The 25,373-nt window shown below is 44.7% G+C and overlaps 3 protein-coding genes and 2 long non-coding RNA genes across 14 annotated transcripts; 2 read left to right on the forward strand and 3 right to left on the reverse strand.

Annotated features, from left to right (window-relative positions):
• The first annotated feature begins 175 nt into the window (after positions 1–175).
• LOC107224211 (mitochondrial enolase superfamily member 1) lies at positions 176–3,001 on the forward strand. 2 transcript variants are annotated; one of them, XM_015664184.2, is made up of 7 exons: positions 176–292; positions 396–650; positions 726–828; positions 909–1,024; positions 1,478–1,632; positions 1,699–2,282; positions 2,368–3,001. In XM_015664184.2, the coding sequence occupies exons 2-7, from the start codon at positions 567–569 to the stop codon at positions 2,664–2,666; spliced, it is 1,341 nt and encodes a 446-aa protein (XP_015519670.1). In that variant the 5' UTR covers positions 176–292; positions 396–566; the 3' UTR covers positions 2,667–3,001. The 2 variants fall into 2 exon arrangements, with proteins under 2 accessions (XP_015519670.1, XP_046595042.1); XM_046739086.1 differs by having other exon boundaries at positions 178–301.
• LOC107224212 (adenosine 5'-monophosphoramidase HINT3) lies at positions 2,694–4,003 on the reverse strand. The gene is made up of 4 exons (XM_015664185.2): positions 3,792–4,003; positions 3,582–3,702; positions 3,288–3,481; positions 2,694–3,172 (listed from the first exon to the last, which is right to left on the reverse strand). Exons 1-4 carry the CDS (start codon positions 3,864–3,866, stop codon positions 3,134–3,136), a joined length of 429 nt encoding a protein of 142 aa, XP_015519671.1. The 5' UTR covers positions 3,867–4,003; the 3' UTR covers positions 2,694–3,133.
• A 9-nt stretch (positions 4,004–4,012) lies between these two features.
• LOC107224213 (jouberin-like) lies at positions 4,013–10,371 on the forward strand. Of its 8 annotated transcripts, none has more exons than XM_015664186.2 (7): positions 4,013–4,074; positions 4,476–6,473; positions 6,588–6,736; positions 6,865–7,218; positions 7,313–7,468; positions 7,549–7,997; positions 8,110–10,371. In XM_015664186.2, exons 2-7 carry the CDS (start codon positions 4,589–4,591, stop codon positions 9,323–9,325), a joined length of 4,209 nt encoding a protein of 1,402 aa, XP_015519672.2. In that variant the 5' UTR covers positions 4,013–4,074; positions 4,476–4,588; the 3' UTR covers positions 9,326–10,371. The 8 variants fall into 8 exon arrangements, with proteins under 8 accessions (XP_015519672.2, XP_046595035.1, XP_046595034.1 ...); XM_046739079.1 differs by having other exon boundaries at positions 4,059–4,328; XM_046739078.1 differs by having other exon boundaries at positions 4,059–4,221.
• On the reverse strand, positions 6,635–11,887 carry LOC124294242. The gene is made up of 3 exons (XR_006904188.1): positions 11,076–11,887; positions 6,992–7,111; positions 6,635–6,768 (listed from the first exon to the last, which is right to left on the reverse strand). It is a non-coding gene; the product is annotated as an uncharacterized LOC124294242 (long non-coding RNA).
• A 164-nt stretch (positions 11,888–12,051) lies between these two features.
• Positions 12,052–13,622, reverse strand: LOC124294245. 2 transcript variants are annotated; one of them, XR_006904192.1, is made up of 3 exons: positions 13,479–13,622; positions 12,790–12,923; positions 12,052–12,701 (listed from the first exon to the last, which is right to left on the reverse strand). It is a non-coding gene; the product is annotated as an uncharacterized LOC124294245 (long non-coding RNA). The 2 variants fall into 2 exon arrangements; XR_006904193.1 differs by having other exon boundaries at positions 12,052–12,715.
• Positions 13,623–25,373: the final 11,751 nt, after the last annotated feature.

Genomic DNA, 25,373 nt, shown 5'->3' on the forward strand with positions numbered 1-25,373 from the left:
CTAAATTATCTATAATTCCTTACAGTTTTTTAATAGATACATCATCACGCATTCTGGATAAAAATATCAATTTCGTTGACGCACCTGTGGCAATACTGAAAAAGAACTGATCAAAATTGCGTAATAGGTTTGGCAAGAGGGGGAAATTGGTCTGTGGCAAATATTGGTACATGCGCAAATTGCAAATTGTACATGTATAAAGTATTGTCGATTTATTCTTTTAATCGAGATATACTGTATCTGTATAAGTTGATAATAGCATTCATAATTAAAATAACGTCATCACGATGATGTAATAATAGTAATTATATCTAATTTTCTTGTTGTCTTACATATGAGATTTAATCATAAGTATTTAATCAGTACGTACATGTCATTCGATTGCCTCATTGCAGAGTTATCTACAGGCCGAGCTGTTATCAGTCGAACAATAATAAAATGTACTGCCTTGTAGCACAAGTTATTGGCACGTTTGCCGTATGTGCTTCGAGAGGCACCAGCTGAGCTACTTTATTCGGACGTATAATTCTCCACAAAACTTAGATTAGTTAGCAAAACACAGAAATATGGAGAACGCAACAATCACTGATGCGATCGTCAAGGATCTTCGCTTTCCAACTTCGCTAAACGCTGACGGAACCGATGCTATGGTAAGGTCTATGGGTTTGAACGCGTTACTCTTGATTTAAAGTTGGCAGATCATCTAATATTCAATCCATTTTTAGCATACGGACCCCAATTACTCCTGTGCCTACGTTATTATTGTTACTAACACAGGATTCGAAGGGCACGGTATGACGTTTACCCTAGGCAGAGGAACAGAAGTTGGTACGTTCCTATAACTCTCCTAGGTAACTAGCAAAATTGTTTACTCTCATTATTTCTTACAATTTCAATATCGATTTCAGTCACTCAGGCTTGCAAATCATTATTCAGACTTGTCAAGGGTAGAAATGTGAAGGAAATTTATTCTGATTTTGCATCAGTCTGGAGAGCATTAACAAGCGATTCCCAAATGAGATGGGTGAGTGTAATAAATAGTATGATTACTACCATTTTCTTTTCTCTAAACTGATTTCTTAATATATTTTTTATTTTTTGATCTCTACCCAACAATCGGAAAAGAATAGAAACGGAACAATTAGTAGAATTATGAATCCCATTTCTTTAAGTTTCGGAATTAAGCATGAGTTATTCCAATGAGACACTGTTCGTTTTAATGTGTTTATTCGTTTCTATTCGATTTTATCTGTTCTTTCCCATCCCGTCATATTCACGACAATGCAATCTCTAATAGCTTGTTCGTTTCAGTTATTTATTTAGAATAAGGGATGGCAATTATCAATCCGATTCAATTCTTTCTATCCGAATTAATTCTTTTCAAACAATACGAAACATCTGTTTACATAAAGAAATCGGAATAGATCGTATTGAAATTCTCAATCCGTTTGTATTCTTTTCCGATTGTTGGGTACAGATTGGACCCGAGAAAGGTGTCAGCCACTTGGCTACAGCAGCTATTATAAATGCTCTCTGGGATTTGTGGGCTCGGATCGAAGGTAAGCCTCTGTGGAAGTTGCTCGTAGATTTGACCCCAGAGCAGTTGGTCTCCACTATTGATTTTCGGTATATGTAAGTATCAGACACAGCTTTCTGCCGCTATTCACAAGGTCCGCTCAACATTTGACGTACTTTCAGCACTGACGTTATTACAAAAGATGAAGCGGTGGCAATTCTGAAGAGCAACGCACAGGGCAAAGAGGAGAGGGAAAAAGTATTATTGAAAAAGGGATATCCAGCTTACACTACTCAAGTCGGGTGGATGGGCTACTCGGACGAAAAGGTCAAAGACCTTTGCAAGAAATACCTCGAGCTTGGCTTCACAGCTTTCAAAGTCAAAGTCGGAATCAATTTAAAAGAAGACATAAAAAGGTGTCGTCTGATCAGGGAAGTAATCGGCTACAAAAATAAGCTGATGGTAGATGCGAATCAAATTTGGGAAGTAGAGGAGGCAATCGATTGGGTGAAGCGACTCGCGGAATTCAAAATCACCTGGATCGAGGAGCCAACTTCTCCTGACGACGTTTTAGGACACGCCAGGATCGCTGCAGAGTTGGAACCTTATGGCATAGGTGTGGCGACTGGGGAGATGTGCGCAAATCGAGTTATGTTCAAGCAGCTACTTCAGGCCAGGGCAATCAAGTACTGCCAGATTGATTCAGCTAGAATAGGTGGCGTGAACGAGATTCTGTCAGTCTACTTTATGGCGCTAAAGCTGGGCGGTAATCATAACTTGTTGCGCCTGCTTTTCTATATGAAAATTACGCAGTTTGTACAAGAACTGCACGTTTTTTTAACTGGTTACAGTGCCGGTTTGTCCCCATGCTGGAGGCGTAGGTTTGTGTGAAATGGTACAGCACCTCCAAATGTGGGATTTTGTCGCGTTGAGCGGAACCAGCGAGAACCGAGTCATTGAATACGTCGATCAGCAGCACGAGCACTTTGAAGATCCTACAAATGTCCAGAATGCTCATTACATGCCGCCAACTGCTCCTGGCTACTCGACTAAATTCAAAAAGCAAAGCGTTGCTGAATACGAGTATCCAAATGGTGTCGCGTGGCAGCACATGTTTAAGGAAGGAATCTTTCCTGAACCAGTTGATTGAAACTTAGAGAAAACTGTTCAACTCTGCTCCTATCCAATTTGGATATATTTTATACATAATATACATAAATATGCGTGTACACAAAGATTGAATTCTTTCACAGAGATTTTTAGCAATTATTTGCGATCAAAATACCTCCAATATCGAAAAACTTATTTATACTTCTATCAGAATAATAGTTGAAAATTTAGTAAATTTGAGCGTTAAGATTGTTTTGTATAGCTATTAGCTACAGTAACCAGTAGTTGCACTATTGTGTACATTATTTAATGTTATAAAAAAAAATAAATAAAAAAGGTCCTAATATAAATTGTAAGCAATACATCGTTCGTTGTGATTTGGAATAAATTCGCTAACAGGGTAATTTAATAGCCAGCCCTTGACATTTGTTACATAATTTTGGTACCAGTTCAGAAACCATAATCAAGATTAGCAAGCTGCTGTGCCATGTCTAAGTTGAGGAAGCATTAGCTGCAAGTCTGTAGACGAGATCTGACGTAGTCAATCTGAAAATGCAGATAATTAGGGTGATGGAGAAAGCAGATTAAAAAACTTTGGAGTATATCGCTCAGTCAAGACTTTAATGTAATGCGATTTAATGAGAGAAAAAATGTCACTCACGCTTGCAAACCAAAGGCTGTTGGGTAGAAACATCATCCGCCCGAGGAACCCCATGTTCCCTACAGGTGAAATAACATGAAGGTGCAGATGGTTGACGGAGTTGAACGGAGGCCAGTGGAACCCTATCCTTGCATCATTCAAGTCAATTCCCTTCATTTCACTGATCGTTGTGAGAACTTTGACCATATGCTCAACTGCGAACGAATGAATGAATAGAAGTAAGTTCACAGGCAATTTGTGAATGGAGGCTCTGTTACAGGAATTTAAATTAAAAAATGAAACTACATTACACACATGTATTTTTGTCCTCTGGGCCTTGCATAGTTTTTGCATTCTCTATGTGGGTCTTCGGTATGATAAGATAATGGTGCTTGGAGGCTGGTTTAATGTCTGTTATGCAAATTACAACGTCGTCCTGGAAATTAGGTATGAAAATTAGAATTCTAAATATTTTCAGACAGCTGATCTGATGAATGATAAGTGGTGATATGTGCACATTCCCACCTCGTAAATCTTTTCACTGGGTGCTTGGTCGGCGATGATTTTGCAAAAAATACAGTTATCCATTTCCCCAGACATTTGTACGACAATTCAAATCGGGATTTGGTTTAAATTTCTACTCTTTACGTGTTACCAAGCTTAAGAAAAATAGGAGCAATATTAGTTTTCCCACAAATGGCCTGTCGGCTGCTTCGTTTGACAGCCAGGCAAGCTTTGGTTTGATTAACTAACCTAACCGAGGTTATGAGTTTCTAATAACATGGCGTCGCCTCAAAAATGCTACATGGTTTAAGATAAATATCTTTAACTGTATTAAATAACACCGTATAAAACGGTCTCGCAAATCGTTGTCATTAAATTTTCATTTTTTCGTAAACTGACGTCAGTTTATGTCTACTGAACATATAAATCGATGAAATGGTTAAAGAATGGGGTTAAGTCATGTTCAGTGTTGTTATGCTTTTCAAAATGTTGTATACATTCAATCTTAAATCATACAGCTTGGAACCACATTTTTCGGCTTCATTGCCTTACTGCAAAGTTCTGTTACATTTATGCGAATGACTTCAGACATTAAAATTAAAGTTTTTCTTCAAATTCTCAAAGATCTCTTTTTTCATTCATGCCTTGATTTATATTTCCTCGTCTGCCATGTGAAGCAATAATGTATTATTCTGCATCTTTTAGCAAATACTTGACGATCGGTGCAACTACAAAGTTTCGGGTAAGATTCATCGAACTCTCTGTCCAAGTTGAAGTGCTTGGGTGAAACTAAACAGGTTGACTCGACACATAGCAGGATGACCAAGCGTCAGAAATCAAGTGGAAAAGGTCGCGATTCTCGGAAAGGGAGCTCCAAGTCTCTTGGAGATTTTAACAATGGGGAAAAATCACAATCTTCTGTTAGACAGATGAGAAGAAGGCCCGCTACGTCTGGAAAGGAAGTTGGGTTATCGCGATCAGAACGAATACTGTGTCATAATGACGAGTCGATCGATAGTGGAGATAGTAATGACTGTCTTGAAAATACCGCAAAAGCCCATAGACCTCTGGATGTCATTGTTGTTGATGTTCACAGCGAAAATAAGGAAATAAAGTTATTCAAGCCAAGAAACATTGTTGAAGATGCTAATGTCTGCTGGTTAGACGCCATAAGTTGTGAAAACAAGGCAAATCCCCCAAGAAGTCAAAGAAAGAAAAGTGCCATGGCAGGAATGGCCTGGGAAATTGAAGAATCGATCGATACCATCCAAGAATTTGCGGAAGACTCTAAAGTCTTCATGTCTTCTGCTGATCGAGAACCTTCTACGAGATTTTCAAAATCTTCTGATCATTCAAACTCTGAAGAGAATTATACCCAACTTTTTGGATCTGAGGAGAAAATATTGAGGACAACTGCTGGGAATTCAGACCCTGAACCAGAACCTTGGAAGACGAATATGGAGGCACCTAAGCGGAGACGTAAACGGTGGTCCAAGGGTGAGAAGAATTTACACTTGACCCAAGAGCTAATTGCAAATTCCTCCGACACAAACCGGTCGGTGGATACCGATTCTCATCTCTTTACTGATCCTCAGCTTAGACCGGTTCCTGCTCCACGAAAAAAGAAATTTTCTAAATCCTTGGCTAATGAGTCTAGCTTGGTGTTTGACAATACGGCTTATCGATCCGATGCTGAAGAGGTGCTTCGCATTGAAACGGAGGTCTACGAACCTCAAGGAGGATCGGATAACAGTCAAAAATACAGACAGAGTACTAAGATAGAGATGAGCAGTTTCTACGATTCGTCCAAGAGTGTTAGACAGATGGAAACAAACTTAATCCAATCGAAAGACGATTTTTCTCACTACACGAATCGCAGAGACAACAACGAGGTGGTCAAAGTTTTCGAGGTTTCAGACTCTGGTAATTCTGAAACTGAAATTCATGATGCCGAGAGAGACGGGGATCCTGGAGCTCAGTTGACTCCTATCAAGTCTAGGCAGCAATTAAACTCTCGCACAACATTTGAAACTTCTGAGTTCTCAAAAAGCAATGACCAAGTTTTGAAGTCTGCTGTGCGTGAAAAAAAAATCTGGAATGAGGAATCAGCGAGTAAAAGGCGGCCGTTCTCTGAAGATGATTCCGCAAACATTGATACCAGTTGTTCGTTGATGGACATTACTGACTTGCCTAGAAGCAGATCAGCAAAAAAAGATGGAAAGAAGTCAAAGTACTCAAGGCGGGAAGTTGATTCTGCTAAAAAGTGTGTGCTAAAATCCAGATCGAGTAGTGGCCTGAAGAATACAAGTACGCAAAGTAGCAAAGATGATTCGGTTGAGTATAATGCAGACAAATCGGACCAGTTTATATCCATCACCATTCACAAAGCAGATGTATTGGAAACGGATTTTATTACCAGACACCCAATGGTGAAGGTTCATATTGTGGACATGAAAACGGGAAATTATTTAAAGACTGCAGAAAATGATGATCGTGAAAGATGCGGTTATCTGCAACCAATGATCACTGGGAAGTTTGACTTCAAGAAGAATAAATCTATCGTGCCTAATTGGGAGGAGGAATTGATATTTGATTACAACTTTGACGATGTTATTCGAATGGATGATAAACCGACATTAATATTGTTCGAAGTATTGGATTTATTGAATTTTGCCGAGGCCAGATTCAACTATAACATCTTGGGTGGGTGGAAATGAAAACAACGTGCAAAAATATTGCTAAATACTAGTTTTTTTTCACATAGTAAAATTGAGGTAACAATTATCAGGCTTACAGCGTTTTGATGGTTCTTTCCAGGCAGTGAAGGATGTTGGCATAAAATTGCTTGGGCTTTTCTGAGGCCAGTCGGAGTAAATGGGACGTCTCACATGAACAAGAAAGTCAGACTTCAACTGTACCAGCCGTCTAAAGCTTCTAAAAAATCCGGAAGACTTGGGCAATGCGAGGTGGGTTCAGATCCTGCTGGGATCGACTAAAACTGAAATCAATTTTCTGCTTAAAACACACTTGTCAAAGTTTGAAAAACTTGGTGCATCAAGTCAATGTAAACTCTCATCATTTCTATGTTTCACAGGTCTTCAACAGTTGGAAATCCAATAATAGGGAGAAATATCCAAGCACGTTATACGTGACATTGAAACCTGTTGAACTGCCAGTTGAAGATCCGGTTCTTTACGATCGTCTTAGCCTGAACAAATTACCTGAGATAGACGACGAGTCTTGCGGTAGTTTGATGAAAGCCTCGGACCTATTGCAGTTGCCAAAGTGGACTAGACTCGCTGCACAGTCTTGCAAGATTCCAAACAACCACCTGTTTCAATCTGAAACGTTTGAAAATGGCTGCTTTTACGTCACATTCAGCAACAGCGGCAAATACCTTGCTTGCGTAGGCTCGGAAGATGGCAACTACCCAATCATCGTCTACACGGCAAGAGATTACTTTTCGTATTAGACAAATTCTTTAAAATAGGTTTCGGAGTAGATTGCTTTAATAAAAAGATTATTTATTGTTCTTCAAGCAGGTTCCTGAGGGAATGATATGTTTCCGTTTCATCGGGCACAACAATTTTGTCTATGGTCTAAACTGGTCAAACGACGACAAGTACTTGCTGTCTGTATCTTCGGATCAAACTGCCTGCATTTGGGACGTAGGAAACAAAATAATTCAGCATATCCAGGCAAGTAAACTTTAACAATCCTGTGATAATTGCTTTGAAATAGCAACTGCGATAATCTTTGGATGTATTCTCAATTTTAGATGTTGCCTCACCCGTCGTACGTTTATTGCGGGAAATTTTACCCTAGGAACAAAGACGTTGTAGTGACAGGGTGTTGCGACAGCATTGCCAGAGTTTGGATGAAAGGCAGAAGAAGCAAGTGTTACGAACTCACCCAAGAATTAGACGAGCACAAAGGATACGTGAATTCGATATGTTTTCAGAAGGACGGTGGTCTGATCACTGCCGATAGCGTTGGTGTCATAATACTGTGGACTTTGAAGAAGGCAGCTAGCATTTCGTCAGCAAGGGAATGGAACATTTTCAAGATAATTAAAAATAATGAAATCGAGAATATCGTCGTCAACACAGTTCTTTCGCAACCCCTGGAATCGCGAATTTTGGTTCACTCGCGGGATAACGGACTGCGAATGATCGACCTCGCCACGGGAGTTGTTTTGCAGCGATACAAAAGTCTCAGAAATTGCAGGTACGTCGTCACGATCATTTTACAAAATGTGTTGCCCAAACAAAAATGTCAAGTTCATATTCTAAAACGCATTATTTAATATAACTAATCTGATCTTCTACGAATGTTTCAGATTACAAATAACTGCATGCTTGTCGCCTTGTGGAGGGTTTGTTCTTTGCGGTGGGGAAGATTCGTATTTGAATATATGGAACGTCGAGAACGGAAAGAGAGTCGCTAAATATCTGGTACAAGATACGAAAATCGTAGCCTGCGTTGCTTATCATCCTTTTGAACATATTCTGGCATTCTCAACATTCGGCAGCACATCTGCTGTTCACGTAATGAACTTCAGTAAGAATTCAACAGGGGAGAGTGTCGGTCTAAGTTTGATTGCTAATAATGAGGTTCCGGACAATGACGACGATACTAAGATCACTGTAAAATTTGGTAAGAGTTACGCTACACGAAATGTGACGGATGAAAATCCTCTTTCTAGACAAGAACTATTGCGTCAGAAATTAGAGAGACTTGACTATTCCAAGGAGGGTCTCAAGTCAAGAAGTGCTGCCAGATTGAATAACATAATAGAAAAAATTGACAAAATCCTTGTGAATACGGCGTTAACACGACATACGGGTTTGACGTGTAGTCTCAACGACGCACCCAGCCAGTATCTGGGCGCAGTTTCGCCCAACGCCGAGAAAAGCATTTGTAGCAAAAAGTATGAACGGAACGTTGTATCAAGATCTCAGATGAGCAGAAGCAGGGACAAGAGCCTAACTATGAACACTGATGCGACTGTAAGATTACGAAAAACTAGTGGAGAGCTTATTGAAATGCAGGATATTAGTTTGTTGGGCAATGACGAGTCAACAGACAGTGAGAAATTGCGGAAAGTAGGAATGTCGGATATCCATGCAGAAAATCGTCAGAATATTTCGTCCTGTAGTGACATGGAATTCAACGAAATCCGTTCCATCCATAGACATGGTGGTGAGTTATTTAAAAAAAAGTATGGAAAGAATAAATCTGAGGCTGATGTGGAATCAAATCGTGGGAGAACGAAACGTCGTGGATCATCGGACGACAAGATTTTCCACAGCAGCGAAACTTGTATTATAACTTTAGAGAACCTGGCAGACAGTTTGCCCAGCGACACCAGCACCCCGGGTAGCACAGGGACTTACATCGTTGACAAGAAAAAGGATATTAGATTTTCAATGTTAGACAAAAGCAGGGTGGCTAGCGATTCGGGTAGCTCGGCAAAAAGCAGTATTACATTTACTGTTGAAAATGAAGTAAAAAACGACAATTCGCATACACCGCAAATAAATGATCTAACTTGAATCGATCGATATGCAACAGTAGCATCTCTAAGATGCTCAATTTATATTTTCAATGTTTTTTACAAAGTCAACTTTGAGCTGCAAATATTTTGGTAAAATTATGAACTACTTCATTTTTAGTTCCTATCGTTTCAAGGATGTTCATATGAAGAATGTTTTATTGATTTGTTACGCACTTTTAAAATTGTGGGTCGAAAATGCAATATCTCAAGTTTTATTCTAAACGATATTTATCCAAAAAATTTTTCACTTTTCGCTTTGCTAGAAGCACGTCGAAAATATGTAGAAGGCTTAACCTATTTTCTGAGTTAATCCCAAAATTTGGAAGCGGTAATTGGGTTTTAATTGAGAAAAATTACACAGGTGCTTGAATGAATATGAAAATGAATCATGAAAATATATATACTATGAGGTTCGTTGGAAATTAACTGGAACTAAAAATAAGTCTTGAATTTGTTTTTAACTTTGACAAGGTGTTAAAATTATCTTTCAGTAATACACATCTTTGGAAATGTGACGAAAAATAGCAAAAATAATTATTTTCTCCTCTGTATAATATTGATCTACGTAACCAGTCATATTTTTCTTCTCGATTATTGAAATACTAAACATTAATTATTTCTATTCATGGTTTTTCAAATTGCTAAAACGGATGGGAAAACATCTTTTTCTGACAGGTCAAATTTTGAAATATTCAGTATTACATAAATAATATAAATGAAAAATCAATGGTTATTTTTCAATAACTGACTTTCAAAAGGAATAACACAGGTCACAGAAAAAACAAATTTTTTTTTAAGTTTATGTTTAAATGACTAAATTTTTATTCCATGGATCGAATAATAACCAAAATTTCCATTTATTGTTTATAAAGTATGCTTTTTTCTTTGTTATGTTGATAAATAAGTCTTCAAATACTTGGTTCATAGTATAAGCAGCACGCAGAGAGAAAAAGCAAACTGTATCAGATTAGAACAGACTCAAAATTCATGTTAACTGGTGTAATCCATTGGCTTTCAAATCATTAAATCCTGTTTCCAACACAACATTATTCGTGAAGTCAATTTTTATCCTGTTGGCTGTATGTACTACTGTCAACAAAGGATACTCATAGTATTTAGAGAGATAGTGATAAATACTTGTTCATTGATGTGGGATCCGCGAATTAGTGATAGAGGACGGGAGTGAGTGAATCGGGATGATGATTAATGAATCAAAATATATACTTCGCTAGTATCGCTAGAGATCAGAAAGGCAACTGCGGTTTTGCAAAGGTGAAAGAATACATAGAGGAAATTAAGATAATAGACAATACATGAACTGTTACATCGCTACTTTGCCAAAACATACTGTTATAATCTGCTATTCCACATCAAAAGAAATTGAAGGGAGTATACTTGTTCTGAGGAGGGCCCGCATCCGGGCTGAAACGTTGACAAAAAAAAATAATTTTTTTTTTATTACTGACCTTCATATCCAAGAATGATATTTACTCAGTATAATTACACTTTGCACGGTTGCATATTTATTTAATTTCAAGAAGTGGGAATTGCCTATATTGTTACGTGTCCGAAAGGTGGAGTTGAAAAAGTCGAAGAGACTTTTCAAAAAGAGATATGTGGTTTGTAGCCACCTGTAATAAAAAGAGTACCAAATACGGTAATCGAAAGTAATATAGCAAAAAGGTAACCTGAGAATTTTTTTGCAAGTTTTATAAAGTTTTGCCTATTGCATTAAACGTATTGCCTACCTTTTATGAATAGCCATCCTGTGGAGTTATAATTGATAATGCAAATCAGTTTGTCACAAATCATAATTATCATCATCATATGAAAATATCTTTGTTCAAATATTTCGTGTTACAAGTGCGTGTGAGAGGTTTTATTATTCTTAAGTGAAAAGCATGTCAACCCAAAAAGTACAGACACATGGCTTTGGAATTTGATATGGATATTAAGAAAAAGTAGATTATTGGTTGCAAATTCTTCCAAAAGCTTGGAATCTTTTGTGTCCAATGATCCATTGCTCATCATTGAGAAATAAATTATCAACGCTAGCTATTACTATTGATATGTCGGAAACGTATTTTAGTATGCAGAACTATGCGAAACATCTGAGAACCGTCAGAATCTGTACTCTAAATGTTACTCAAACCTCGACTCAACCATCTCTGACTCAACTATGCAATTTCAAATTTGGAAAAATCTCGATTTTAGAACCAGGTGAAGCAAAAGCAAAAACTATATCACTGAATTTGGAAAAAAGTTGAAACTAATTAATTCAGTTGACAGCAAGTCGATCATATTACTCAACTCGCTGTAATCACTTTGGAAGTTTTAAAATTTTGAACAGTCACAATTTGCCCCATCCCCTAAAATCAAGCCGTCGGGCGCATCAGCTGGCATCGCATTTTCGTGACAAAGGAACATGTGTGCAAGAATAGTTATTTTTTATCGTCAAAAGAAGTTGAGCTCATTAATTGTCAGACAAACTGAATCCTAAGCTAGGGAACACGACATTTGAGACATTAATTCATAAATTTATAAAATATCAGCGATACATCCCAGCCGCTAACCACTGCGGCGCCTTCTCTGCGCCCTACCTTTGCCAACGTGCAGTTACCATAAGAGAGCCTTATGCACTCTTACCATAGCTCGTAGACCAATACCGATATATACAGTTACTATCATAACGTGCAATACCAGGTTTCTCTCTGCAATACCCTTGTATCGATAGTTCTCACACGCCATATTGCCCGTACCTATGTGAAGCTGGCCTGTGAATTTCTTCACAAACTGGATACCAAAAAAATTGCTCACGAAAATCTCTTAATTGCTATCTATTTTTCATTATTTGCTCCTACGCTGTTTTAGAGAAATTCAAAAAAAAATTCAAAAGAGTTCGATACAATCGAAGAACAGTGTAAAATCAATGAAGGTCGTTTTTTTTTGACATTTTAATTACAATGTATATAATATAAGTACCCATGTTTAGTTTATTGCTCTGGGTGAGAACAATACTATTTTTTAATATTTTCTGCTATTTCATGGCTATTTTTTACGAGTTTGTGCTATTTTTAACATTATTTCGCAATTTACTCAAATTTGGAAGGTGTACGGATCCAAAAACTTCAGATTCGGATTCAGCGCATCGAAATACATAATCCTAAATGGGTCTGATCAAATGTACGGACCACTATTTTTTTTTTTTTTGTATGGTGTAATCAATCGCGTGTAATCTGTAAAGGAGCAAATGAGGAAACTGGTAGATGATTGATGGGATATCGAGGAGCAATCAGTAGCAATTGTACCTCTTGGACCGAGTCGACATCTTCTTATTCTGGATACAAATCGAATCGGCCGCCCGTCTGCATAACCTACGGACCATACGCTTTGGATTTTTCCAGTTTTTTCGGTAATTAGGCAGGAGCAAGTTGCTAAATCGTATGTATGCTTATCAATTACCAAGGAACAATCACGAGCATATTTAAGTTGGACCAAAGTATCATTTTCTTGACACCGATACGAGTTCGAATTAACCGCTCTTCGAAACTCCGCTGTGGAACGAGTTGGTGTCGTCTTTCCAGTTTTCTCGGAATCTGTGATGGAGTAAATAACAAAACTGGTAGATAATTGTCAAGTAATCACGGAGCAATTAAGAGCAATATACTGCCGTGCCAGATTATAATTTTTTTATCGGATGCATGAGTTAAAACTGCTACTACCCGATCCTCCGTCACGCAACGAGTTCGTGTCATTCTTCCCAGTTTTCTTGGAAAATGTGAGGGAGCAAATAAGGAAACTGGTAGATAATTGATCAAAAATCGAGGAACAATCGGAAGCAATTGTCAATTTGACCAAATTGATATTTTTTGTTTCGGATGCAAATTCCGCCGCTCGTCCACATAACCTACAAGCCAGATGCTGTGTTGTTTTCCCAATTTTAACGAAAATTATGAAGGAGCAAATTACGAGATTAGCGACGCAATTATTGGCGAGTCAACCCTGCAAAAAAAATTCGACAGGATTTTGTGTCCGACTTGTGTCCGACATTTGTATCGGGTATGTGTGGAATCCGACAGAGATCTGTCGGATTTTTTATGTAGGGAAGAGGAATTAGGAAAAATTACCAGATTATTCACATCTTTATTCACCTCAGAGAGAAATCAAGATGAATTCGACCACAGTCCGCCTTGCGAAAATCCCCTTTTCGGTTTTTTTTTATTCATTCGAAAACTATGCAGAAGTAATCCATTTGAATAATGAAATAAGAAAGAGCAATCAAGGAGCAATTCAAACCTAATCCTATTCAGGTGGAACGTTGACTGAAAAACATAAAGACTGATACCCCTGGGTAAATTTTTGTGTACCAGTTTTCGCTCCTACCACCTCCTACCACCTCTAAAAACCACCTACCATCTCCTACCAACTCCAAACACCTCCTACCATCTCCATATGACTCCTACCACCCCCTGCTGCCACTGACCACCTCATGCAACCTACTGCAAGCTCTGAGCACTTCTTCCGAACACCTCCTACCATCCCCTGCCGGCGCCGAACAACACCGACCACCCCCTACCTCCTCCTGCCAGCGCCAGCCACCTCCTACCATTTCCGAACTCCTCCAACCACCTCAGATCACCACCGTCCTCCGTGGCCTCCATGTCGCCACCCCCCCCCCCCCCCCCCCCCGCCGCCGCCGCTTGCTCGTCAATCGCGTCGTCCACATCCTCTGCGACCTCCGCCGATCACCGCCAACCACCGCCGATCGCCGCCAACCACCGCCAAACACCTCCTACGTTGACGGAAGAAAATAAAGACCGTTGCCCTGATGGGCTTTGGTGTGAGAACCGAGAATCATCGTGCGCTTGCGTCCCCTGAGATGTTTCAACGGTAGAGTTGAGAACTTATTGCAGAACATCGGAGAGTTACCGATTTCGGCGTGATGCTGGCTGCATTCACCTACCGAGTAACAGTCTTCGCAATGGTAAGCCCAAGCCGGTACTTAGCCCGTGTGTACTTACCGACTTGTCGGCGATAGAAGAAATTAATAATGAGAATAAATTTCTTCCAAAATTCGTAGCAAAACAGTGATTTAATTAAAGTATAGGTACCCGAGAAAAGAATGTATACATAGATTATAAATAATAATGGATCAGATGTAATAATGATGCAGAGCCCAAAAATTATATATGTATATGCGGTGCACGTACGATATTTATTATACATGGTCCATTTAGGATTAACACCCCTCACAGAGAAAACCCTGGATTTTGGTGTAAATTCGTACCCTCAACCCATAGGTAATGCTAAATCCCCGTGAGAAAAAAGTTGAGGTTACGAATTTACACCCAAGTCTAGGGTTTTTTCCGTGAGGGACGTGATGCATACTATATATTTTATAATTTTTCAGGAGACAAACTCGGTTATCTACAATAATACGGCTATAATATGAAAAGAGAATTATTCATTTCGAACTGGGATCCTATTCGACACGCGCTCGATGTATTCCATAACATTAATATTCATAATTATTCCAACAACTTTTCATATGCTCTCTCGATCTTGAATTTTCGTAGGCATTGAATCGAATCGCTGCTTTAGCTAGTCGCAAGTGAAGTATCTACGTTGGGTAGACAAGCAGAATTGTTTTTCGAAAAGTGTTCCATCGGAAGAATATTCAGAGTAACAGTAATACATCACGGATGCGCTAATTTTGATCGATATGAAATGGATGCTCCATATATGAAACAGTATTTGACGCAGTGTGGTGATTAAAAGACGAAAAAGGTGATAGGGAGAGGAAGACCGAAGCTTCTTAAAACTTCAAGTGTACTTGAACACACATTTGAAAGGTACGAGCATAATTTTTTATTATCCAACTGTCACAGAACGGCAGCGTTATTAGCCAAATTAACTGAACCCATTTTAACTGGAGAATATATCTTTATTCAACGGCTGACTATCGAAAGGCCTGGCAGCTTGAGTCTGGGATCGGCAGGAATGATAAAGTGCGTATTTCTTGTATGAAATGTGAAAACTGAAATCATTATACATCACATCATACATCATACATCATAGATGACATCATACATCATCATTCATGGCATTAAAGTTCGAATCCAAAGTTTGGATGTTCGGATGTTCAGAAGGTGACGTCACCCAAATTTTTTTTTCTCTTGACGTTATCAATCTAAAATCAGCCCACCGAATTCCTCAGTCTGGACACGACCGCGCAGTAGAGAGGACGTATGAGAATCGCGCTCCGTAGATTTCGAGTATCGGGTTCTCTACTTCCTGGATCCTACCATCCAGGTTCGCTTCCCGATGCAACTCGACTTCAGGGACGAGCGCTCCGTGGTTCCTGCGCTCCAGGTACGCACCTGGTAAAACTCGAATTCGGGGACGAGCGCCCTGTAATTCTTGAGCTCCTGGACCACTACCTGGTGAAGCTCGACTTCGAGGACAAGCGCTCCGTGGTTCCGGTTTCATGTTTACAATTAATTATTTCAATTCATTTTTCGCGCAAGCCCAAATTCAGTAGCTATCAGTGCGCTAATGAAATTTCTATAATCTTTTATAATTTACTCATAATCTTCTTGGTAAAATGTGTCAATAAAGAAGTGATATGAATTCTTACACAATATTTTTGATGTGTTCTAATACTGGAGATATTTGTTAGTATTCGAGGTATGACCCGAGGTGGTTAGCGGTTGTTGGAGGTGGTTGGCGGTGGTTGGACGTGGTCGAAGGTGGTTACGGGTGTTTGCGGGTGATCGAGGTGGACGAGGAGGAGGACAAGGAAGACGAGAAGAACAAGGTGGACGAGGAGGACGAGGATTCGTGCACGGTGAGTGAAACATTTTGATATTATTTAACGGCAATTGTAATTATATTTCATCTAAAATTTTTCGAACTTGTCATGTTCACAATAAATTATATCAATTCATTTTTCGCGCAAGCCCAAATTCAGTAGCTGTCAATGCGCTAATAAAATTTCTATAATTTTTGATAATTTTCTCATAATCTCCTTAGTAAAATGTGACAATAAAAAAAGTATGTGAATCCTTACACGATGCTTTTGATGTGTTCCAATACTGTGAATATTTATTAGTTATACCTCATGGCCTGAGGTGGCTGGCGGTGGTCGTTGGAGGTGATTGACGGTGGTTGCTGGTGATCGAGGTGAACGAGACGGAGGACGAGCAGAAGAAGGACGGGGATGAAGAGGATTTGTGCACTGTGAGTATAAAATTTTTGTAATATTCAACGGCAATTGTTATTATATGTAATCTTTATTTTTCAAACTTGTCACGTTTAAAATAAATTATTTCAATTCATTTTTCGCGCAAGCCCAAATTCAGTAGCTATCACTGAGCTAATAAAATTTCTATAATTTTCTCATAATCTTCTCTTAATCTTCTTGGTAAAATGTGTCAATAAAAAAAGTATGTGATTCCTTACACAATACTTTTGATGTATTCTAATACTGTGAATATTTATTAGTTATACCTCATATACCGAAGTGGTTGGCGGTGGTTGCGGGTGATCGAGGTGAATGAGACGGAGGACGAGGAGGAGGAGGAGGACGAGGATGTAGAGGATTTGTGCACTGTGGGTATAATATTTTTGTAATATTTCATAGAGTGGGAGTAGGAGTGGAAGAAGGATCAGAATCAAGACCAAGAGTAGGAGCAGGAGTAGGATCAGGAGTTGGATCGGGAGTACGATGAGGAGTAGGATCAGAAGTAGGATCATGAGTACGATCAGGAGTAGGTCCAGGAGTGGGACCAGGAGTGGGATCAGGAACAAAGTCAGGGGTAGAATCTGAAGTAGGACCAGGAGTAGGATCAGGAGTAGGAGTGGGATCAGGAGTAGAAGTAGGAGTAGGATCAGGAGCAGGAGTAGGAGTAGGATCAGGAGTAGGTGTGGAAGTAGGGGTAGCAGTAGGAGTTAAAGTAGGAGTAGAAGTACAAGTAGAAGTCGGAGTAGGAGTACCGTCCCCTACCCTTTTTTTTTCTTTGTTGTCGCTGGAAAAATGCCTTATGCACACCCCGAGGCTTCGCGCAAGGACCCTCGGGGTAGTGTGGGACTCGCACCCACTAAAAAACCAGCGGCCACCCTGGTGCGGGTAGGGGGCTCCCCGGAACCGCTCGGAGCATATCTTCAGGGAGCCCCCGGGCACTAATACGCGGCTGCGTGTCCTGCCGGTTGGGGCTTGCGCTTCCCCTTGCCCCCTCGCGCTAGCTGCTATGGCTCCCATCCTCGTGGGTAACCTCCTCCTAACCGCGCTGTGGCTGGCGCTTCGTGAGGCGAAGCCGCCAGTGCCGAGGGCGATTCCCATTCTGCGTCCTCTAGGACCAGGACTACCCTCGCGGAGGTCGGGGCAATACGGCGCGGCGTCGCGCTCCAGTCGCCGTCCCAGGGGGTTGGGGCCGATGATGAAGATGAGGTATTAAGCGGAGAGGCCCTAGCCCTAACCGGGAGCCTACTACATCCTACTCTGGCACCATCTATGCCTCTCCGCGCCTCCCCCGGCCCGCCCCGAGGGACGGAGCGGAGCCCGGCCGGCACCCCACCCCGCCGACCCGTTCGGGTCCTCACATGTCCGAGCTACCCGTTCGGCCCGTGTAGCCTGCGCTACCGGGTCCCATTCCCTCCGCGCTGCGGGGCCTGTTGCCGCGCTCTCTCCTCAAGTTCTTTCGCGGCGATCACCCGTTCCGTGAAGCGGGCCACCGCCGCCCATCCCGCCCTGAGCTCGTCATTGCCCGTATCAACCCTGCCAGGGTCAGGTCCCCCCCAACGGCCTCCCGCAGGGCCGCCCTATCCACCGCCCACGCTGAGCAGGTTTCCACCGTGTGGCTTGACGTGTCCGCGGGCCCCCCACAGTGCTGGCAGTCCGGCCGTTCCGCCCTCCCTATCCTGTGCAGGAAGTCGGCGAAACAACCGTGGCCCGTCAGTACCTGAGTTAATCGGAAGGTCAGCCTTCCGTGACCCCTGCCGTGCCACCCATCCCAGTTATCCGCGGTCGCCGCTCTTAACCTCCCGCTGGGAAGGTCGGGACCCTCCAGGGACCTCCTCCGACGTTCCCGGGTAGCGAGGAGTTCTCTCGCCCTGAAAGTCCTTGCTTCGTCAGTAGAGCAGCATCCCGTCGTCGCTCGCGTCTCCCGCATCCAGCCGTATGCTCGGTGATAGGCACCAGCCACCAGGTGTAGCGGCGTCGTTCGGGCCGGCATTGTGACAGACACAAAGGACGCCGTCCGGTATGCCGCAACCACCCTCGTGCAGATTCTCCTCTGGTGCTTTTCCATGGCACGTTGTGTGGGCTTTAACGTTTGCGCCACGTCCCCCCATACCGGGGCCCCGTACAGAATGGCCGCAAACAGGGTCCCAGCGTACAGTCATCGTTTCGCCTCCAACGGCCCCCTGAGGTTCGGCATCAGTCGCGATAGGGCCCTCGTGATGCCTCCGATCTTCACTTCCATGGCCGCGAAATGCTCCCGGAATGTGAGACTGGAGTCCAGCCATATCCCAAGATATTTCATGGACCCTGCCAGTGGGATCCTCTCCGAACCCACCCTCAAGTCCGGGATGTGTTCTACCGGTTCTACCGTCCCTTTTCCTGCGCGGCCGAAGAGGACCGCCTCCGTCTTGTTGGCCGACATCTTGAGCCCAAGGCCCGATATGCACCGGCATACACTTGCCACCATCACGTTGGCCAGCGCCACCGCTGATGCTGGCTCCGCCGCGGAGCTCAAGACCAGGGTGTCGTCCGCGTAGCATACCACTGCGGTGCCTGGCTCCGCTCCAACCCACAGGACCTCGTCGAACGACAGGATCCACAGCAGAGGACCTAGAACAGACCCTTGTGGAACTCCGGCTGTCACCGCCGGGCTTCTCAGTCCCCCGCCCTCCGTTGTGTACTCGACGTACCTGTGGGAAAGATAATCGTTAATAATTTGCCGCATGTACGCGGGTACCCCCTTCGTCGCGAGCGCGTTTCTGATAACAGGCCATGGGAGGCTATTGAACGCGTTGGCTATATCCAAAGATACAGCCACCGCGCAGCCTCCCGTCCTTGTAGCGCCCTCGACGAACTCGCGCACCCTGATTAGCGCATCGATTGTTGACCGCCCTTTCCGGAAGCCATATTGCTCGTCCGACAGCCGGGCCCTGGGGTTCTCTTCCATCCAGTGCCCCAGTCAAGAAACCAGAACCCTCTCGAAGGCCTTCCCCAGTTCGCCCAAAAGGCATATAGGCCTGACCTTTGGAAGAGATCCGCCGGACGTGCCTCCTTTGGGGATAAGCACTAGGCGGGCCCTCTTCCAGGATCGTGGGACGTGCCCCTCCCGTAGACACACCGTGAATATCCGTGCGAGCAGCGTAGTCATCCCCTCGGGGACTCCTGCCCACGCGGGTCCTCTAATGCCGTCTGGTCCCGGGGCGGTGTTTCGCCCGCTCCCCTTCTTGATCGCGGACCGTACTTCGTCGACCGTGACCGCCCATCCCTCGTTCCAGCTCCGGTCTCCCTGGCTCTCCGGCTCGCTGCCCTCTCCTCTTGGGAATAGTGCTGTGAGAAGCCTCCCCAGGGTCTCGGTGTCGAGGATTTCCGTCAGCCCCTTCGAGGCGGTGCGGAGCCTGCCCAGCAGGTGCGTGGCACGCGGTGCCTATGTGTCCAAAGCCCCAGCACCTGTAGCATTGACGGGGCCGTGCCTCCAGTAGCTCGACCCTGGCTATGGTCCAGCCTATTTTAATCCTACCCTTCGCCACCACGGTTGTGGCTGCCCTTAGAGGGCACTGCACCCAAGCGCTGAAGAGCCCGCTAGCCGTTCTCCGAGGAGGGCCTACTCGGATCTCCTGTGAACCGCATCCTCCCTGCTCCGCTAGGCGGCGGGCCAGCTCCTCTGTCGTCACCGAGTCGTCCAGACCTTGTACCCTCAGCTCACCCTTGGTTGACGGTCGCGTCACCTGGACCGCGTCGCTGTATTTTTCCCCGATTACATCGGAGAGTCGCTCCGCCAGGGCGTCCGCCTTCTTCGCGTTCTCGGGTCTGGGTATTTCTATGAGCACCCCGCCATTGGCTGCTCGCCGAACCCTGGTCCCCCCTATGTCCAGCTCTTCCAGCTGGATCTTGCTGCGGGCAAATTGCAGGATTTCTGCGTAGGGGGCGCTCTCCCCTCTGCATTTGATCGCGACCGCCGCGGTTCTCGGGGCCTTGCGGGTGGCTCCGGGCGGTTTGTTCGCACCTGGTTGCGCCTGGGTCGACGGTAGGACTCTTGGCGTAGCCTCCGTTGCCAACCTGCTGTGATTTGCCCCTCCTGGGGGGTTCCTCTTCGTCAATCTCTCCTCCTTCTTCTTCTTTCCCTCCGCCGTCGCGCCGCTTCTTCCCACTTCGACCCAGGCGTCGTCACCTACCTCTATTGGGGAGCCTGCCGCGCCTGGGGCCTTTTCTGTGGGTTCTGCGGTATCTCGGGCCGCGCTAGGTACCGCGTGCGCCCTGTTGGGCGGTCCAAGGCCCGCACCTCTTTCCCTTACGACATCCGGGGTGGCCGCGGTATGGCTTGGATTTCCTCCGTCTCTTGTGCTGCGCAGCATGCGGGAAATCCGGCTGACCTCCTCTCGCACTTGCCTGAGGGCCGCGGCTTGCCTGGCCAGCTTTTCATTCCTGGCCCTGTCCTCGTCCGGGACCAGATATAGTTCGGAGTCCGTGAGTCGGAATCCGAGATCCGAGGCGCCGGTCGACGTCGCTGTCGGCTGACCCTCGCTGGTTTCCCCCGCCGTGTTTACCGCTGCCGCCTGGATGTCGAGCGACAGCGCTGTTGGGGGTATCCCCCTGGTGACCCTCGCGTAGGTGTCCACTGCGGGAGTTTTGGCCCCCGCCTGGGCTCTCCCTAGGGCTGCCCGGTACTCCTCGAGCCTTTTCTGGAGCTTCTCCCTCTCCCTTAGTCCATCCCGGACCTGGGTCCCCAGCTTCCTTTTCTCCTCCCGTAGCTCTGCGGGACCGGCTGCCATTTCTGCTTTGCCGGTAAGGGTGAGCAGAGCTTCTTTCGCCCAGCCCACTCTCTTTTTTACTTCGCCGCTCGGTTTGCCGTTTATTGACTTGCATTTCAACCTAATGCCGTCAATTTCTTCCATCCACTCCCTGATCTGGGCTCCCAGATCTGCCGCGGTCATGTACCTGTACTCGACGCGGCCTATCCCCTTCGGAACATCTTCTGGGGAGCTCGTCACCACACCGGTGGCCTTTTTCCTGGCCTTCGTGGTAGTAGGGGGGCTTTTGCCATCCTTGGACGCTGGCTCTGGGTACTTTCCTCGGATCCCGTGTCATCGGTATCTGAGCCCCTTACTGCGTAGGCCCCCTTATTGAGGACAACGCGCCTCTTGTTGTCCTTAGGGCGTGTACCTGTGTTCTTCTTCTGGCCCTCTCCACTCTCTTTGGCTGGAAGCACGGCTCTCGCCTCTCCAGTCCCGCTTTCTATGGCTCCCGTTCTGCCCCCCCGCGTACTTCCCGGCCTGTGCGGCAGGGTCGGCTCCTCTTCGTCCGAGGAACTCGCGGCTCTTGGTGGGGTGACCTCGCTTCCCTTTCTCTTGCTCCCCTGCTGGCACTGCGGCTGCGGGGGTTGCTTATCAGCACGCGCCATTGGCGTGACCTCCTCTTTCTCTTCCTTCCCGGTGGCCTGAGTCGCAGGTGCCTCTGCCGCTGGGTCCGTTTCCGTCCTTGCCGTAAGGGGGGGCCAGCTGATTCCCCTTACGATGAGACGCCCCCGTGTCTCCCTGTCCTTAACTCCTTGCTTTGATTTGGGTGGTGTTGTAAAATCCATGCTCAAACAAATAATATATATCGATGGTTCGGCCATCATGGCAGCCACACCGCAGTGTGGCATCTCTCCCCGCCGGTAAGATCCCTACCCCCTCGCATGGAAGCCGCTGTCGGTTTGTCGGGTGGTCTGCCCTATCCGCTCGAACCCCCCGTCCCTACATCTTTAGCGTCGCCAGGCCGGGGATTCCCCTGTCAATCCGAAACAGGGTAGGCCCCGACCCAGTAAGACGTTGCCGGATTTAACCTCCTACCGGACGTCGGGTATGAGGAAATATTGACCGGATAACCCTCCACGCATGCGCCTAGGGCCCCAGGTTTAACTCCCAGATTGGCTCCAGACAGCCGCGGGGAGCAGTTCTCCCACGTTGAACGTGTGGTTTCCTGGGACCTTCGCCATGGAACCGAGGTTCCATGGACTTACGTTTATCCGTAGTACGCCACAGAGGTCCGGTAAAGGTACCGACTTCACCCGCAGCCTGGTTGGTCGGCAACTACTCCTTCCTTGGTTAGTCTCTGAGAAATCGCCCCGGGGGCCCCAGCCGCATCCCATATACACATCGCTCATTCGAACCAGCATTCATACACTTAGCCCCAGGGAGCTGAGCCGACTCTTCTTAGTGGATCCTCATCTAGAGTCACTCCCGCCACGGGGTTTTGAAGTCTCGGGGCGTCGGGTCCTCAAGATTCATCGCGACCATCAAGCACCTACACCGCGACAAGGTGACAGCCGACGTAGGGGACCCTACCCTACCCTACCCTACCGCACCCTACCCCACCCTGCCCCAACCTATCCCACCCTACCCTTTTTTTTTTTTTTTTTTAGCTGCGAAGGGAAAATCTTCAAAAAGACATCCGGATGTTCAAGTAGGTGTCTTCGGATAGTGCCGGATTTGTACCGGCTCAAACCCCTCCGCCGCTCATCATCCAGGACGAGGCGGAACCGCTTTCGCATTACTTCACCTCGTCCCTGTGGCCGGCTTGTTGTCATAGCCTCCATCACCTGTCCCGTGGTTTGACCTACTGTCGGCTCGGGGCTTGCACTCGCATGCTCCTCGCCGGCCTGTCGGCTCCACATCTCCGCTCCCGCCGCCCTTGCTCTACTGTCCTGTTTATCCTATATGTCTGATGAGTACCCGTCAGTCCGTTAGTTAGTTTGTATGTCCTGTCCATTGCTGCTATGTTATTTTATTACATGTCTGTTTTGTGAGTCCCCGTCAGTCAGTTTGTTTGTCACTTTGCCGTGTCGTTGTTACGGCTCGCGTCCTACTGCCGGCACGGAATTTGCTAACGCAGGGGTTCCGCGCCGGTCAGTCTACTCCTGTCCTACAGTTTAAAAGCCGTCGCTTAGATTTAATCTTACTCTATAGTGTTAGTACTATTTACTACCACTTATTTTACTTATTCCATTTTGTTTTATTTTATTTTATTTTATTTTATTCTATTCGCCCGCTAGAAGGCAAATACTACAAAATATATTACCCGCCATTTTATCAGTCACTTGCCGTAATATTACGGCTCGTGACCCACTGCCGGCAACCCCACCCTACCCTACCCTACCCTACCCTACCCCATCTTCTATTCCTGCTTCTACTTCTACTCATTCTCCTCTCCTACTCCTAACGCTTCCTTCCCTACTCCTGATCCTACATCAACTTCCATTACTCCTACTTCTATTCCTCTTCCGAATCCAACCCCTACTTCAACTTCTATTCCTACTCCTACTCCTGGTCCTACTCCCACTCCTGATCTTACTCGCACCCCTACTCCTACTTTTTTTCCCTAATCCTTCTGCTCCTACTACAACTACTACTACTCCTACTACTACTCCTACTCCTCGTACTACTTCTACTCCTCCTCCTACTACTACTCGTACTACTACCCCTAAAACTACTCCTGATCCTACTTCAACTCCTACTCCTACTCCAACATCTACTACTATTCGTACTCCTACTCCTCATCCTACTCTTGCTGCTCATCTTACTCCTACTGCTCATCTGACTCCAACTCCAACTCCTATTACTCCTACTCCTACTCCTATTCCTACTTCAACTCCTACTCCGACTACTACCCCTACTTCTACTACCTACTTCTATTCCGACTCCAACTCGTACTTCTACTTCTACTACTATTCCCACTTTTACTCCTATTTCTACACCTACTCCTGACCCCACTCCTACTCCTACTTTCACTTCTACTCCTGATCCTACTCCTGATCCTACTCCTGATCCTACTCCTGGGACTACTCCTACTCCTGATCCTACTCCTGGGACTACTCCTACTCCTGATCCGACTTCCACTAATATTCTTGATCCTGAACCTACTCCTACTTCTACTCCTACTCCTAATCCTACTCCTACTCTTGTTCTTGATTCTGATCCTACTTCCACTCCTACTCCCACTCCTGATCATACTCCCGCTCTATGAAATATTATAAAAATGTTAGACTCACAGTGCACAAATCCTCTTCATCCCCGTCCTCCTTCTGCTCGTCCTCCGTCTCGTTCACCTCGATCACCAGCAACCACCGCCAATCACCTCCAACGACCACCGCCAGCCACCTCAGGCCATGAGGTATAACTAATAAATATTCACAGTATTAGAACACATCAAAAGCATCGTGTAAGGATTCACATACTTTTTTTATTGTCACATTTTACTAAGGAGATTATGAGAAAATTATCAAAAATTATAGAAATTTTATTAGCACATTGACAGCTACTGAATTTGGGCTTGCGCGAAAAATGAATTGATATAATTTATTGTAAACATGACAAGTTCGAAAAATTTGAGATAAAATATAATTACAATTGCCGTTAAATAATATCAAAATGTTTCACTCACCGTGCACGAATCCTCGTCCTCCTCGTCCACCTTGTTCTCCTCGTCTTCCTTATCCGCCTCCTCGTCCACCTCGATCACCCGCAACCACCCGTAACCACCTTCGACCACGTCCAACCACCGCCAACCACCTCCAACAACCGCTAACCACCTCGGGTCATACCTCGAATACTAACAAATATCTCCAGTATTAGAACACATCAAAAATATTGTGTAAGAATTCATATCACTTCTTTATTGACACATTTTACCAAGAAGATTATGAGAAAATTATAAAAGATTATAGAAATTTCATTAGCGCACTGATAGCTACTGAATTTGGGCTTGCGCGAAAAATGAATTGAAATAATTAATTGTAAACATGGAACCGGAACCACGGAGCGCTTGTCCT

The sequence above is a fragment of the Neodiprion lecontei genome, chromosome 4 (genome assembly GCF_021901455.1).
Source record: "Neodiprion lecontei isolate iyNeoLeco1 chromosome 4, iyNeoLeco1.1, whole genome shotgun sequence".
NCBI lineage: Eukaryota > Metazoa > Arthropoda > Insecta > Hymenoptera > Diprionidae > Neodiprion > Neodiprion lecontei.

Coding starts and splice junctions, on each gene's coding strand:
- LOC107224212 (XM_015664185.2), bottom strand. CDS start 3,866: ATGTCTGGGGAAATGGATAACTGTATTTTTTGCAAAATCATCGCCGAC. Junction 3,703..3,791: donor CCAGTGAAAAGATTTACGAG/GTGGGAATGTGC, acceptor CCTAATTTCCAG/GACGACGTTGTAATTTGCAT. Junction 3,173..3,287: donor ACAGCCTTTGGTTTGCAAGC/GTGAGTGACATT, acceptor CTGCATTTTCAG/ATTGACTACGTCAGATCTCG.
- LOC107224211 (XM_015664184.2), top strand. CDS start 567: ATGGAGAACGCAACAATCACTGATGCGATCGTCAAGGATCTTCGCTTT. Junction 1,633..1,698: donor ACTATTGATTTTCGGTATAT/GTAAGTATCAGA, acceptor ACGTACTTTCAG/CACTGACGTTATTACAAAAG. Junction 2,283..2,367: donor TATGGCGCTAAAGCTGGGCG/GTAATCATAACT, acceptor AACTGGTTACAG/TGCCGGTTTGTCCCCATGCT.
- LOC107224213 (XM_015664186.2), top strand. CDS start 4,589: ATGACCAAGCGTCAGAAATCAAGTGGAAAAGGTCGCGATTCTCGGAAA. Junction 6,737..6,864: donor GAAGACTTGGGCAATGCGAG/GTGGGTTCAGAT, acceptor TATGTTTCACAG/GTCTTCAACAGTTGGAAATC. Junction 7,469..7,548: donor AAATAATTCAGCATATCCAG/GCAAGTAAACTT, acceptor TCTCAATTTTAG/ATGTTGCCTCACCCGTCGTA.